Source organism: Typopeltis vanoorti, chromosome 6, assembly GCF_054136105.1.
Source record: "Typopeltis vanoorti isolate ZY-2024b chromosome 6, IOZ_Tvanoo_1.0, whole genome shotgun sequence".
NCBI classification, from domain to species: Eukaryota; Metazoa; Arthropoda; class Arachnida; order Uropygi; family Thelyphonidae; genus Typopeltis; species Typopeltis vanoorti.
In genome coordinates this window covers 157,833,387-157,848,814 of record NC_143554.1, presented here as the reverse complement: position 1 = coordinate 157,848,814, position 15,428 = coordinate 157,833,387, and the positions used below count along the sequence as shown (strand labels likewise).

The following is a 15,428-nucleotide window of genomic DNA, read 5'->3' as shown; positions in this document are numbered from 1 at the left end:
GTGGAGTACCTTGCCACTTCTGTATGAGAGCAGCTAACTCTTCTGTTTTTAATTGTCCTTTAACAATTAAAGGATAAAAGTCTTTATTGATATTTGAACTTAGATATTTTCCAAACAAATAGTGCATATGTCATCCATCTGATTGCTGTATGGAGGCACTGAAAAAGTTTGCCTTTATTTCTTTAATTTTTTCTGATGATCCCATGAAAGGTCACAGGACCTATAATACTACACTGTCATGTGTGGGTAGGTGAGGAGGAGTGAGTAAGATTAAGTAAGACTAGGATCAAACTGCTGCCTTCACAAAAGTGAGATGTACATGATAACCACTGCACTATGGAAATTTCAGTCCCATAAAACAACTATCATGCAAAATTGAAACATTATTCATTCAGATGCCATCTCTTAACTGGAAGTTGATGGCCATGCTTTTCCTATCTTGTATGTCTATGAAGATTTCTTTGATGTTTTTTTGTCTGTCCAGTGTTCTGTGTCCATCTTCTTCCCTGTAGCTTTCCTGCAATGAACATACTGGACAATCCTAAAGTTGAAATTTATTAATGAATGATTTTATATATCTTTAAGCTTCTTTTATAGTTAACACTATAATTATTATTTAATCCTTATGCATAAACTATTTTTATTATTATTATTATTACTCAGGCCTCCATGGAGTCAAAAGACTCATCGCGGGAGGTCCTTCCTATGAAACACAAAGTCTATCAAGATTTCATCGTGGGAGGTCCCTCCTAGGAAACACAAAGTCTATCATACCACTCCTTAAAACTCATTGACTGTTCTCGCTCTCACCATTCCATGTAAAGAAACCACTCCTCACCCTCTTGCTCACAGTTTCCTTTCGTAACTTCCAGGGATGGCCCCTTGTCATTACTCCTTCCCAATGTTCAACCAAGCGAAAGAACTCCTCGGTGTCAACCATGTAACCACCTCTCAACAGCTTAAAAGTCTCAATCATATCACCTCTCCTTCTTCTATTCACCAAACTCTGCAGTCCACATTCCCTCAGCTGATCCTCATAACTAACATTGTACAATCCTGAAACCATCTTTGTTATCTGCCTCTGTACCCTTTCCACAGTTAATTTATCCCCTTCAAATCCTGGGGGGACCAAATCTGGGAACAGTAGTCTAAGTGTGGTCTGATCAGGGTCTTATACAACAGAATGATAACTCTTTTTATCTTTGTAGGTCAGCATCCTCAATATTGCAGCAATCCTCTGGGTTACCTTCACCACCTTTGCAATATGTCCCCTGAATTTCAGGTTTCTATCAATCACCAAATGACAGATCTCTTGTCTCCTCTACTTCCTCCGGTACAACTCCTCCAATAGAGTATGAAGTGTTCCAAACCTCAAGACCTTACATTTTGCTGCATTAAACCGACATATTGCTGTATGGAGGCACTGAACCCCATTCATTTGCCCATCTGTCTAGCTTATTCAAATTCTCTTGCACATCTGCACTATTACTAATAACCCTACTCGGAGATGCCATAGTGATGGAAGGTGAACCCAAAAAATTATCCAAAATGGCCGTGTAAAGATTATTATCCACTGAATATGTTTCACACTAATGAATGAAAAAAGTCTGGCAACATAAGAACCACAATAGGCTATGGCTGACATGACAAACCTGCCTGTGCTTATACACGAATATCACGACTGACTGCGGATGAGATCCTTTTGTATTTATATGAAAATAACGAAGTATTGAGAACCTTCGAGATCTGGAAGGCACTAGACAGTGCACTCGAAAAAACTACTGCTTTAGCCATCTACCTGCGACATTAGTACTAGTACTTAAGTACCTCTTGGTGCTGCTAAATGGCTGAATAAGCAAGTCTATTTAATATTTATTTTTATAGAATTTTATGTAAAGTATCAAATGCACAGCATTCCTTGTGAATCTGGAAAGCATCTTACAATTCTAAATACTGCAGTATAGCTTAGTGGCTCACAGGCTTCATTGAAATTATTTTTTATTTAATTGCATTTTAATGTTAAGTAGCTATTTTTTCCAAATGGCAGGCAGACTACAGGTGGCCCGTTGGCCATGCGTTGAAGACCCCTGCTTTATAGGGATAGTATGACTTTGTACAAGGTACGTTATGCCTCAGTAATTTATTCACATTTTATGATAAGGTGACAGCAGAATTGGATAAAGGAAATGGCTACACCATGATACTTCTGGATTTTGAAATATAATATTGGTTGGAATATCTTAGAGGAAATGGAGGGGGATGAAAGATCTGGGCTGATAATGGATAAAGACTTGAAATTTCACAGACGTTTTGCTAAAATTAGGGGGTAGGGTAGAGCAGAGCATATATAATGGCAATGCAAAGAACACTGAAATGTTGAAGTAAGGATGTCATGATTTCATAATACAAGGATTTGATTAGACTATATTACTGTGTACATGTTTGGTCACCTGGTTTTCAAAATGAAATGTTGGAGAGGGTTCAGAGATGATTGACCAAGTCAGTTTTAGGTCTTTGGAATCAGTTGAGTATGAGAACAGATTGAGAGTGTGCAAATTGTAGAGTCTAGTGGATAGGAGAGAAGAGGGACATGATCAAGACATAATTTGGTAAGGGGTAATTACCAGATTAATGGAGATGAGATTTTACATAGAATGGCTAGAGACAGGAAGAACATGAGGCCATTTCTTAAGCTGGATAAGCAAAAAAGGGATGGGAGCATGAAAGTGTAATGAGTGCAGAGAACGAATGCACTGGGACCTTCCGTGATGAGTCTCTCGACTCCATGGAGGTCTAACGATGATAATCGTCAGACCTCCATGGAGTCGAGAATTCCTGAACAGAAATCCAGTAAGTACTTACCATTATTGTTAGCTTTGCTCTTTTCTTTAAATTTCCCCAAAACATTTTTACACATTATGCATATTTTTCTCCTTATTTGATCACTAATAAGGACCAACTTTTCCTTTGTCAGATACCTTCCTTTAATACATTGACTTCTTCCACTTTTTTTGTGGGACTTATTCATCAATAAGTCTCATTGTCCAGTTCCCCATTCTGATGTTTGCTGACATCACTCTACTTAAATATTACCTACCATTTCAGATTATTCTCATAGTTAGTATTGAATACTAGAGCTACTCCTTTTTCCTGATCATTATTGCCTAAATATAATAACTTGTATTTACTATTTAAAAGAATCTCACCCATGTTTTGTAGCAACACGACCTATTATGTCTGTCTATCTGGTACTTATCCAATTCTTCTGCTAGTTCAATTTCTTTTCCTTTGAAAAACAATTTTCTTTGAGAAGAAAATCCATCAATGGTGTTCCATAACCAAGCAGCCAATGGAAATTTGCACAAGGATCCGCTCTGCAAACTTTCAGAAACAGGAGAGTAGATATGATAGAGACAAAAAAAAAAAAAAAATTGTAAGAAATTTTGTAGCTTATAAGAACTTGGGATCACCACTAGAAGTCAATTAAGGGTATGGTTAAGAAGTATGTGAAGTTCAGCTTAATTCTTCTTATGAATGGAATAAGCTGCCTGTGGGCATTGTGAGTGCACATATTCAGTAAACGTTTTTAGTGTGAAGTATGATGAGATTTCGACATAGTATGACCTGCAGCTGCCCCTCCTCAGTGATCCTCTCATATATTTATATAATGACAAAAACAGAGCTTCAGCAGTCAGCCATGAACAACACATTTCTAGCTCCATTACAGTGATTTCATGGGGAGAGGAAAAAAAATAAAAGGCTGAAGTGGAATACTTTATTGCTGAGCGATTAGCATATCCACTCTCCAGCCAAGAGGCCATGGGTTTGAATCTTACCGTGCATGTTTGTGATTGTCCTAATAATAATATTAGGAAAATTTTGGGAGTGAAGCCATCTGGCTTCACTCCCAAAACCCAGTGAAATACAGGAGTGACCATATATCATCTACGGACATCAAATGTGAATTTTTATTTATTTATTTATTTTTTTAAAGTGAAATACCATCCACAGTTTGAGTGGGTGAAAGCTAAAGAACACAAAGCCCCGCTTTGTGTTCTTTCAGTGTATCTGCATTCGCAACACGCTCAGGTAATGCATTCCACTCACCAATCACTCTCTCTCTCTACAAAGAACCTTGTCTTCACTCCTTTGCTCACACTTTCCTTATACTGTTTCTAGAAATGGCCATTTTTTTACCCCCTCCTATTCTATGAAATATTTTTTCTTTAATTTCTAAACATCAAGTAGTTACTGAAATAAGTTTATCATAGTTAATGATTTTAAATATTATTATTACTGGGTGGAATAATATGTTATTTATTCTGTAGTATATCCCAGATATGTAGTATCTCACATGCATTTGAAATTAGCTTTAAAAATGCTAAAATACAAAAATTTAATTTCATATTTTTTCTTTGTATTTTCATTTTTTAGAATCTATTATGCAACTCAGATGGCACAGCTGATGCTTGCTTTTGGAATGATACGTTTACTTGGAACCAGTGGTTTTGGCCGTCAGATTTGGTGGTCTCTAGTAACCTTGGGTCTGAGACTTGGAAAGCTCATTCCAGTATAAAAGTTGACTTACTGTGACTTACCCAGCTGCTCAGTGAACTATGGTATTACATCTGGTCATATATGAAAAGTGACTCTTACTGTGAAATAATAACAGTCAGCTATATTCAGAGCATTTCCCTGAATACAACAGTAGTTTTTGTTTGATGGTAGCTAAACATACTAAGTAATTTAATGAATCGTAATTAACTTTTATTTTTTTGAAAGCAGAAGTTGTGGTTAATAAAAAAAATTCTCTCGACATCATATATTAGGAGATGTGTCCCTGCTTTTTTTATGTAGAAAGTGTGTGTTCATCATCGTTGTTTGAATTTAGAAATACTACATCAAAACCTTTAAAAAATGTTCTCATTTTAGACAAATTATGGACTCTGACTCTATAACCGTGGCAGAAATAATTTTAATTTCCCAATGTTTCAACCTTCATAATAGGTCATCACCTGGAATACACACACACATATATATATATATATATATACACACACACACAGAGACAAGCTATATTACATTTCACACAGTATGTTAAAGAGAGAATCATTGTCTCTTTAGCATACTATGAAATGCAATATAGCTTGTCTCTGTGTATATATGTATATGTGTGCGTGTACTCAAAATGATGACCTTAATATGAAGGTCGAAATGTCAGGAAATTAAAATTATTTCTTACATGGTTGTAGAGTTCATAATTTGTCCAAAATGAATGCTGATTACCATGTAACAAAGGAAAGGATTAAAAAATGCTCAGGTTACATTTTGACCTCATTTGTATATTGTGTACATCGTTATTTGCTGATGTATTTTGTACATAAATGTACCATCTTCTGTACAATAAAATGGTTTAAAATAGGCATTGTCACGTAGAAACAAGAATACTGTATATCATTATCATCATCACAGGTATCTTCAAGGAGTCTCAAGACTCACCGTGGGAGACCACACCAACCTTTATACACACAAAACCTATCATACCTCTCCTTAAATTCATTCACAACTAATTCTGGCAATTCATTCCACTCACTCAGCACTCTTCATGCAAAAAATTTAGTCTGCACACCCTTACTTACCTTCCATGGACAATTCCTAGTTCTTGCTGTCATGTATTAAAAAAAATTGCTTTGTTTCAATCTTATAAAAATCTTTAATAACTTATAAATTTCTATCACATCCCTTCTTCCTAATCACCTCTGCCTATCAACTAAACTTTGTAACCCACACAGTTTCAACCTATCCTCATAAAAAGCATTCCACGAACCTGTCACCAGCTTTGTCACTCATCTCTGAATCCTCTCCACCACCTTCTCCCCAAGTATTCACATCTGGGCACAGTAGTCAAGATGCCGCCAAATCATGGCTTATAGAAATAATAACCTCTATCTTTACTTGTTAGCATGTTTTCAACATCCAAGCAATCCTTTGAGCTATTTACTAACTTCTGCAATATATCCTCTGAACTTTAACTCTGTCCAGCATTATCTCCCTTTTCCTCAAGCTTCAGTTTCCTGCAAATCCAGTACCATCAATGGGATATACAGTATGTAACCTTACATTCACCAACATTATTATCCATAAGGCCAATTTATTTAAATCATCCTAGAGGATAACCTAACCTTTATCAACTATTTCTCTCCCTATATTTTGCATCATCAGCAAACAATTGAATATCCACCCTTAAATCTTTCCCTATATCATTAATATACAAATTAAACAGTGGTCCTAGCACTGAATTCTGAGGCACTCCATTAGTCACTCATTCTGCTAGATTCCACTCCACCATGTATTACTCTCTGGTCTCTGTCAGCTTCATATCCATTCCTATTTGCTCCAACTTTTGTAATAGTTTCTTGTGTAGTATTCTGTCAAATGCCCTTGCAAAGTTCAGCAATATCATGGTATAGCCATTTACCTTATTTGTGACTATTATAAAATGCGATTAAGTTACTAAGGTGGAACCTACCTGTTACAAAGTCATATTGGCTACCATAGAGTATTGTATTCCTATCCACCCACTGCTGGATTTTACCTTTAACCACCACTCCAGAGATATTGAATGGTCTGTAATTTGCTACTTCTGCTTTGGAGCCACCTTTAATGGAACTATTTTGCTTTCTTTCCACTCACTTGGAACCTTGTCAGAGTCTTGCATATTCAAGCAATACACAGGCTGACATGCCATCCAGTCCCACTGCTACATTCAAATTGATATTTTTCTACATGCTGAGCACCTCCTCTTCGTCTATTGCAATTTTGACAAGTGTCTCTATCACATCAACAAATGCAAAATCTCTACCTGAATGATAACTTGGCAAAGTAATCACTCAGCAACTCAACTGTTTCTTTTGCATGTCTTAATGACAATTTTTAAAACTAGTATGGAATTGAAAACAAACATCACAGGTGCATTCTTTTTGCTGCTCAGAGGCCAGCAGTACAATACTATTTAGGATAGCATTCCTTGAAAAGTCACTGAAATTAAGAACTGATATGTATAAATACTGTGGATAATAAGAGACCAGGCTTTTCAGGATAATGAAAATTGTAATGTGTTCAAAATTGTCAGATGTTTCTATCCTACCAAATATATAGGAAAAACTCAAGGAAGTAGATAGAACATCCTGGAGTCAAAGAGAGGAATTTTATTGTTAATTGGAAGAGAGATAAAAGAGAATTTATTCACTGTCTTATCTGGAAATCATTTATTTTTATTTTTATTTTTTTTTTAGAATTCATGAGATGCATTCCAATGCCTGTGATGTAAGGAATGAATATTCTCTTGATCTCTGAAGTGCTGTCAGTTGGAAAGTTATTGTCCAAAGTCTGCTGAATTTTGTAAAGAAAATAATCAATGAAAATCATTGTAAATTCCACTGTAAATTCCTGTTTTAGAGAAACTTAAATAGAGCAGATAAAATACTTTTTGTGGGGAAAGAATCTTGAAATGAAAAATGTCAGCTTCCTGTTTTATAAGGATATCAAGGAATGGAATGGCTATGTTAATGTAAATTTTATCCTAGGAAAAAGGCTGTTAATTTTAACTAAAAATAAATCTTATTCCTCAGTAGAGTATGGCCAGAAAACATTTCATCAACCTAACAAAACCAGCCGGAGAGTAAAGGAACATTGGTGACAAAAAAAGACATCCTTTGAACGTATTCCAGTAATTTCAAAGATTGAAGAGCACACCTTTCAACTTCTTTGTACAGCTTATCTTTTCATGAGAAGTAACTCAATACAAACTTTTCTACTCATTTAAGATAAGGATATATCACTGGAAAGCTTTTCAAAAGCAATACAAGTGTTAATTCTCAAGTTGGTAAAGAGCTAACATCACACTCACTCTGATGTCTGAATTGAAAAATTCGAATTTTTGGAAATATAATCTGAATTATTCTTTATGAATGATGGTGATTTTCCTGTACGATTACTGAGGAGATTTGGTAAGGAATGTTATGAAGCTTTACCTGATCAATTAATTTGAACTGCTATCAAATCTGCTGTGAAACATGGACACTAAATGCAAAGGAAATTTAGAAGTTAAGAACAACACAATTTAGTATGGAAAGAGGTATGCTTCGTATCACAAGAATGGATCACAAAAGGAATGTGGATAAGAAACCTAAGCAAAGTCTGACATCACAGGAAGAGTGAAACATCTGAAGCGGCAATGGGGTGGGCATGCTGCTCGAAGACACGATCAGCAATGGACAAAAGAAATACTGGATTGGATTCTACGAGGAAAAACAACCACGACGCCTACCTAAATCATGGTGGACTGATGATATCATCAGATTTGCAGGAGAGCCATGGACAGACAGTTTTGGAGTAATCTTGGAAAGGCCTTCATTCAGCAGCAGATCGACAATGGCTGATAATGATGATATACTTTTATCTACTGAGCCTTTTCATCTCATTGTATATTGGCTATATTTCAGTTGTTCCTGAGTTTCCTAGTAGCATTATGCTGCTGGTCTCTGACTAATGAAAGGATGCATATATAATGTTTGTTTTCAATTTCATTCTTTCTTTCTTTCTTCACATAATGATCTAGTTGTTATATTACATAGGAAAAGTGGATATTAAAGATCCAGCATTATTTCAAAGCTGAATGTTTGTAGTAATTATGTTTTCTCTGAAAATATGGCATACTTATCCAAAATATGTTTGTCATATTAAATAGTTTTTATTTCTCCTTACATAATTTTATATAGATGGTTGGCCGAATAGTTAGCATATCCGCTCTCCAGCCAAAAGGCTGCGGGTTCGAATCCCACCGTAATTTTAATTGTCTGTGAAAATACCAGTGACGGTGGTTGGCGGTAGTGGCATTGATATAGTTGCGGTTCGTTGTAGTTGGTAGAATGAGTGGTGGAGACAGGGTTGTGGAGCGGGTGCCCACCCTCGATGAGTCTTTGGACTCCCTGGAGGTGTCATGCAATAATAATTATTAGCCACCCAAATGTTCATGTGGATGAAATATATCAATCATCTAAAACTTTGCATCCATGGTATTGTTCATGTGTATACATGTAGATACCAGTTTGGTGGTTGAACAGATTGAATGTTTAGTGCTGAGGTGCCACTTCTATGAGGATAATCTTCTTGAATGGCAGGCAATATCAGTAGAGTGATGTGAACAAATATTAGAATGGGGAACTGGACAAAGATACTTATTTGTGCTTATGGTCCCAGAGAAGGTTCTACCAAGGAAGAAAGGGAGAAATTTTTTGAGACATTAGAAAAAGGCTGGCTCAATGAACAAGTTTTCCTTGTTAGAGATTTAAACAGAAGAGTAGGAAATGATTACCAGACATATAGAAATGTTTCAGGAAAATTTGGACAAAAGTTCAGAGAAAAGTAAAAGTGGCAAATACCTGCCCGGTTTCTATTCAGGACATGGATCAGTTATTATAACACCATGTTCCAACATAAGAATGCATAAATTCACATGGAGAGAAGAAGATGCATGAAACAAGAAATGTCTCATTGACTATGTAATAGTCAATAACAATGTTTTCCCACTGGTTCAGGACATAAGAGTGTACAGAGAATTTGAAACAGCCAGAAATGCTCAAATATGGAGTTATAATAGTTTTACAATGGCTGCATTGCATAATTCAGAAGGCCTGGTAAGAGGGTCGAATTCCAGATGTTGGAACAGAACTCTCATTGCACCTATCTATAAAAAAGGAAAATAAAATGAAATGTGAGAATTACAAGGTATTTCCCTACTGAGTGTTCCTGGTAAAATTTATGGAAGTATACTTGAGAAACGGCTAAGAAAAATTATGGAAGGGAAGCTTGGTTAAGAACAAGTTGGATTCAGGCCAATAATCAGATTTTCACTTTAAGAAAAATAGTTGAGAAATCTTGGAAATATAACAAGGATTTGTATATAAGTTTTGTTGATCCAGAAAAGGAATATGACAAGGTGCCAAGAGGAAAGCTCTCCAAAACACTACAGTTATATGGTGTAAATCAGACATTACATTACATTAAACAATACATAGTTTTTATTTAAGCTGTAAGTCATCAGTCAGAATTGAAGGAGGTACAGGAAGATGGTTTGAAGTAAAATCAAGTGTGCAACAAGGATGCACATTATCTCCACTGTTATTCATTATCTATATGGATCACATTATGAAGGCAAGTGGTATTAAATCTGATATCAAAATTGGTGATGTTAATGTTAATGAAAAATCATCAATAAAAAGACGAAGACAATGAAAAAGTACACTTGTTCCCATCTACAAGGGTAAAGGGGATGCACAAGACTGTAAAAATACAGAGGAATAAAGTTGATGTCCCACACAATGAAGATCCTAGAAAGGGTTCTTGATGGTAGATTGAGGAAGGAGGTGGAGATTGCAAAGGAACAATTTGGCTTCATGCCTGGTAGATCAACAACAGATGCTATCTTTGGGTTACGACAGATGATGGAAAAATATCGAGAGAAACAAAGAGAGCTACATCTGGTATTTATTGATCTGGAGAAAGCATACAATAGAGTGCCAAAGCAAGAAGTCTGGAGGTGTCTGAGGGAGAAGAAGGTGCCGGAGAAATATGTCAGGTTGGTGCAGGAAATGTACAGAAATGTGAAGACAAGTGTTCGGACCTGTTTGGGACAGACAGAAAGTTTTCAAGTAACAGTTGGCTTGCATCAAGGGTCAGCATTAAGTCCGTTTCTGTTTAATATTGTGATGGAGGTGGTAACAGAGGAGGTGAGAGAAGATGCGCCTTGGACAATGTTATATGCAGATGACATCTTGCTGTGTGTAGATTCAAGAGAAGAAGCAGGAACTAAACTGGAAAGATGGAGAAAAGTACTGGAAGAGAGAGGTATGAGACTGAGCAGAAGTAAGACAGAGTATATGTGTTGCACAGTGGGCGGCGGACAGTGGACAGGTCTGGAGCTGGAAGGAAATGTCATCAGGAAGGTGAGAGACTTTAGATACAACAGTGGAAGAAGATGGAGGAGCTGAGAAGGAAGTGGGATGCAGGATACAAGCAGGTTGGAGGAACTGGAGGGAGATGGCTGGAGTGTTATGCGATAAGAGGGTGCCGATCAATCTGAAAGGCAAAATTTATAGGACAGTAGTGAGGCCAGCTATGACATATGCTATAGAAACTGTGGCCCTGAGGAAAAATAACATCAGCAGGATGGAAGTAGCAGAGATGAGAATGCTTAGGTGGATGTGCGGTGTGACCAGAAAGGATCGTCTGAGAAATGACTATGTCAGGGAAACAGTGAAAGTTATTAACTTAGGAGCGAAAATACAGGAGGCAAGATTGAGATGGTTTGGTCATGTGATGAGGAAGGAGGACGAATATGTGGGAAGAAGGGTCATGCAGATGGATGTGCAAGGAAGGCGGAAGTGTGGGCGGCCAAAGAAGAGATGGAGGGAGCTGGTAGAAAAGGACTTGAAAATGAAGAACTTGGATGTGGTGACAGCCCAAGACAGGAAGGTGTGGAGGAGACTCATTACAAACAGTGACCACACTTAAGTGGGAGAAGCTGCAGAAGAAGAAGAAGAAGAATGAAAATAGGTAGAAACATTGAAAACATCAACTGTATTCTGAATGGTGAACCTATAGAACAGGTAAAACATTTCAGCTATTTAGGCACAATATTTAGTGAAGATGGTAAATTAAATATATGGAAATATTATATATATTCCACCATGGAGTCCAAAGACTCATCACAGGAGGCCAAATCTATCACACCCCTCATTGAACCCATTCCACTCATTCACAACTCTCCAAGTAAAAAAAAAAAGTCTAGTCCTGACACCCCTACTACTTTTGTTAAACTTCCAGGATGACTCCTTGTTCTGGTCTCTCTGGCAAGTGCTAAACATTTCCCCTGCATCTATCCTATAAAATCCTCTAAGCAACTTAATGATTCTATCATATCGACAGTTTGGAGCTGAACTGGTGAATATCCATAGAGAAATTTCTGTTTATTGACCAGTTTAGCAAAAAGTACCCAAGAAAATGCCTACAAAATATAGACCTACAGAAATCCATGAGAAACTGATTTGAGGGAGTTTAAGAGAGAGAGAGAGAGGGTGTCATCTCTTAAGTGGAAGAATTATGTGAAGTATCTTAATGTGCAAACTTTGTTTGCTTAACATTTGGATAAAGAATTAAACCAAGAATATAATTTCTTGGCATCTTTAATTTATAGTATGTAACCAAGTGAAAAAACTTTCAACAAGGACATCAATTTTTGGAGGCTGAGAGACTTGTTTTTGCCAGGAAAGGATAATGAGAAAGTCTCAACCCAGGAAGAGAAAACTGATCTTGACAGATCAGGATATCATGAAAAGTAAGGGAGTAGGGTGAAGAAAATCTTTCTTCTGAGAAATAACAGTTGACTCGGATTTGGAAATATTTCACTAATTATCTTCATCCTAATGAAGAACAGTCAGCAGATACTTAAGACATTAAATGATTATGGAAGATTGATAGAAAAAGAGTGCAACCGATGATAAGAAATTGTGTGCAACTAATGGCAAGATAGTGAGAGAAAAATGACAGCAAGAAGGCAATTTAAAATTTTAAAACAGAGTTGGTGGAGATGAGGTAAGAAATTCAGGGGAGAACCAGAGGTCATCCCTGGAAACTGTATAAAGAGGGTGTGAGTAGGGGAGTGAGAGGCAGGATTTTTTCGTGCAGAATTGTGAATGATTGGAATGCCTTGCCTGAGAGTGTGGTGTGTGCAAGGAGTTTGAGTGTGTTTAAGACATGGTATGATGAGGTGTGTGTGTGTGTGTGTGATAAAAGGACCTTCCACATGAGTCTTTGACTCCATGAGGTCTTGGGGTAATAATAATAATAAATTAAGAAAATTTGTAGATATGCATGGGATGAAGAAAGGCCATAAGAATGCATTAAATTTCTCAAGTTTAATGCATTCATTTAATGAATGCATTAAACTTCTCAAGAAATTATATTCTCATTTAATCCTTTATCCAAGCTGTAAGCAAATAAAGTTTGCATATGAAATTTCACAACTAGGTGACTTGTATATAGAGGCTGATGACTTCACATTAATTGGTTTAGTATCCCATGTAAACTTAGTAAACTTTACTAATCTTTGGTAAACTTAGCTCTTTGCTTTATGCAGATAATGTTGCACTTCTAAGCAAATTCAGTGCAAGATGCCAGGATTCTTTTACTAAATTGAATAACAGCCATAACAAATTTTGCATGAAAATTAGCAACTAAAAGACCTAACTTATGAAAATAGGCATGAAGTATGAAAATTTCTGAAGACTAAACTGTAAATTAAATATGAAAACAGACAATAGAATAAGCAAAGCTAGTAGACTGGGAGCCAGCTGAATAAATTTATATTGATTAAGAGAGAAATTAGCCAAAGAATTAAATTAGCAGTTCAACTTGGGCAGTGTTCAAACTACTTGACTTATGGATTCCAGAATTGGGTTAAAAAAAAAAAAAACATTCGATCAAAAATTAGGGCAGTGAACATATGGCATTATTGGCAGAATCATATTAAAAATAAAGACATTATTCAGGAACCAAACACTGCTAGTATTTGAAAATTTGTGATGAGAGCTAATCTAATGTGATTTGGTCCCTTAAACAGAATAAAAAAAAAAAGGAAAGGCTGGCAAAAGAAGTGTTTGATGCCAACATGCAAGCAGATCAATGCAGTCAGAAGACAGAAATATAACATGTAACAATACTGAACTGCAAGCAAGTGATAGACTAATTTGGAGGAAAACCACAGGAGATTAGTAATCATGCAAACATAATTGTTTAGCACTGTCAGAGAGTATCTGTGCACCCCTTGACAGTACATATCAGGTAATCGATGGTAGTGATTTTCTTCTTCTTTAGCTTCTTTCCATTCAGTGCTGGATAAACGTCTTCCCTTATCTTTCCAGTTCTTTACATTTTTAGCTAATGTTTACCATCTTGTGTCAAACTCATGTAGATTATAAATTACATATTTAGTTTAATCCTTTATCCAAGTGTAAGCAAACAAAGTTTGCACCTGAAATATCTTCAGGACTGGAGCAAATCGTAGCAAAGGCAGACAAAGCTTCACATCACTTGCCTTAGTATCCCATAATGCAAAGCACATCTCCTTGCAGACATGTATAAATGTAATAAATGTAAATAAATATAAATGCAGACATGAAGCTTTGTCCAGCTTTGCTACGAGTTACCCCACTCCTGAAGATACTTCAGGCACAAACTTTGTTTGCTTACACTTGAATAAAGGATTAAACTAAATATATAATTTATAGTCTAACCAAGTGAAAAAAACTTCCAACATCATGTAGATTAGGTCTTCCATCTTGTTTTTTTAGTAATCTGGCTGTTAATCTGCTAATCCTACCTCCATTTATGCTTTTGCAATACTTCACAATATCCTCTACTGCAGTGATCTATTATTTGTAATTCTATCCTTCTGTTATGTGGAGTATTTCTCTCTCTCTCTCTCTCTCTCTCTCTCCAAAGCTCTTTGGGGCCACATGCAACCTCTCTTCCTGTTTTTAGTCATTGTGCTCAAGTCTCATTCCATAGGTAAACATGAATAACACATGTATTAAATAGTTTGCTTAGGTAAATTAGATTATCTGTTAGGTAAATCTCCTAACACATAATCTGCATATAGCACACACTTCTTTGTGTGATTCTGTTATTTCTTTATCTTTTCTTCAAAGCTAATTCGATTTTAGTGAAATCTGTCATTAATTTTGATTTCGTTATGTTAATTTACTATTATACTATGTGACACCTCCAAAGTCTCACTGTGGGAGGACACTCCACTGCACACAACTCGCTATCTCCTTACTCTACCTCCAAACACTGCCTTCAACATACAGCACCATCTACTGCCAACCTGGCCATGCCTGTATGCAGGATGAAAATCCCAGCTACCTCTGCGATCCACTAACTCACTTTTGATTGAAAAAGGCAAAAAGATTCTTCTTGTCGTGATGAGAATCAAACTCAGGTCTTTTCAAGTTGAAGAGCCTAATGTCATTTTTAATTTTTAACCTTTTTTTATTTCTGCTTTCTCTGTCAAGGTCATTTAGCATTTCCTAAATTTTATTTTATTTATTTTTGGTAACAAAATGTTACCTGCAAAATAAATGATTGAGATTTTTGCCACTGATGTTTAATTCCACTGTTTTCTCATGAGACATTCCTAAGGAGTTTTTGATGTATTACAAATCAATTTGGATAATATCAGATCTCATTTCTCTTTCAATGCCCAATTCCTTTCCCTTATGTTCTAACTTTATACTGTTGGCTGTTGATATACATTTCTTAATAATCTGATATACTTTTCTAGGGTGGCTTGTTGTTTTAAGCTGTTT

General features: G+C 36.2%; 1 protein-coding gene across 1 annotated transcript in view; it reads left to right on the top strand.

The window, feature by feature from the left end:
* Positions 1-4,945, top strand: part of LOC150106147 (putative fatty acyl-CoA reductase CG5065) — a 212,891-nt gene extending 207,946 nt beyond the window's left edge. Inside the window, exon 13 of the mRNA XM_090393891.1 lies at positions 4,435-4,945. Within this exon, the coding sequence (XP_090250017.1) occupies positions 4,435-4,576 (142 nt within the window). The 3' untranslated portion in view covers positions 4,577-4,945. The remainder of the gene's footprint in view (positions 1-4,434) is intronic.
* Positions 4,946-15,428: the final 10,483 nt, after the last annotated feature.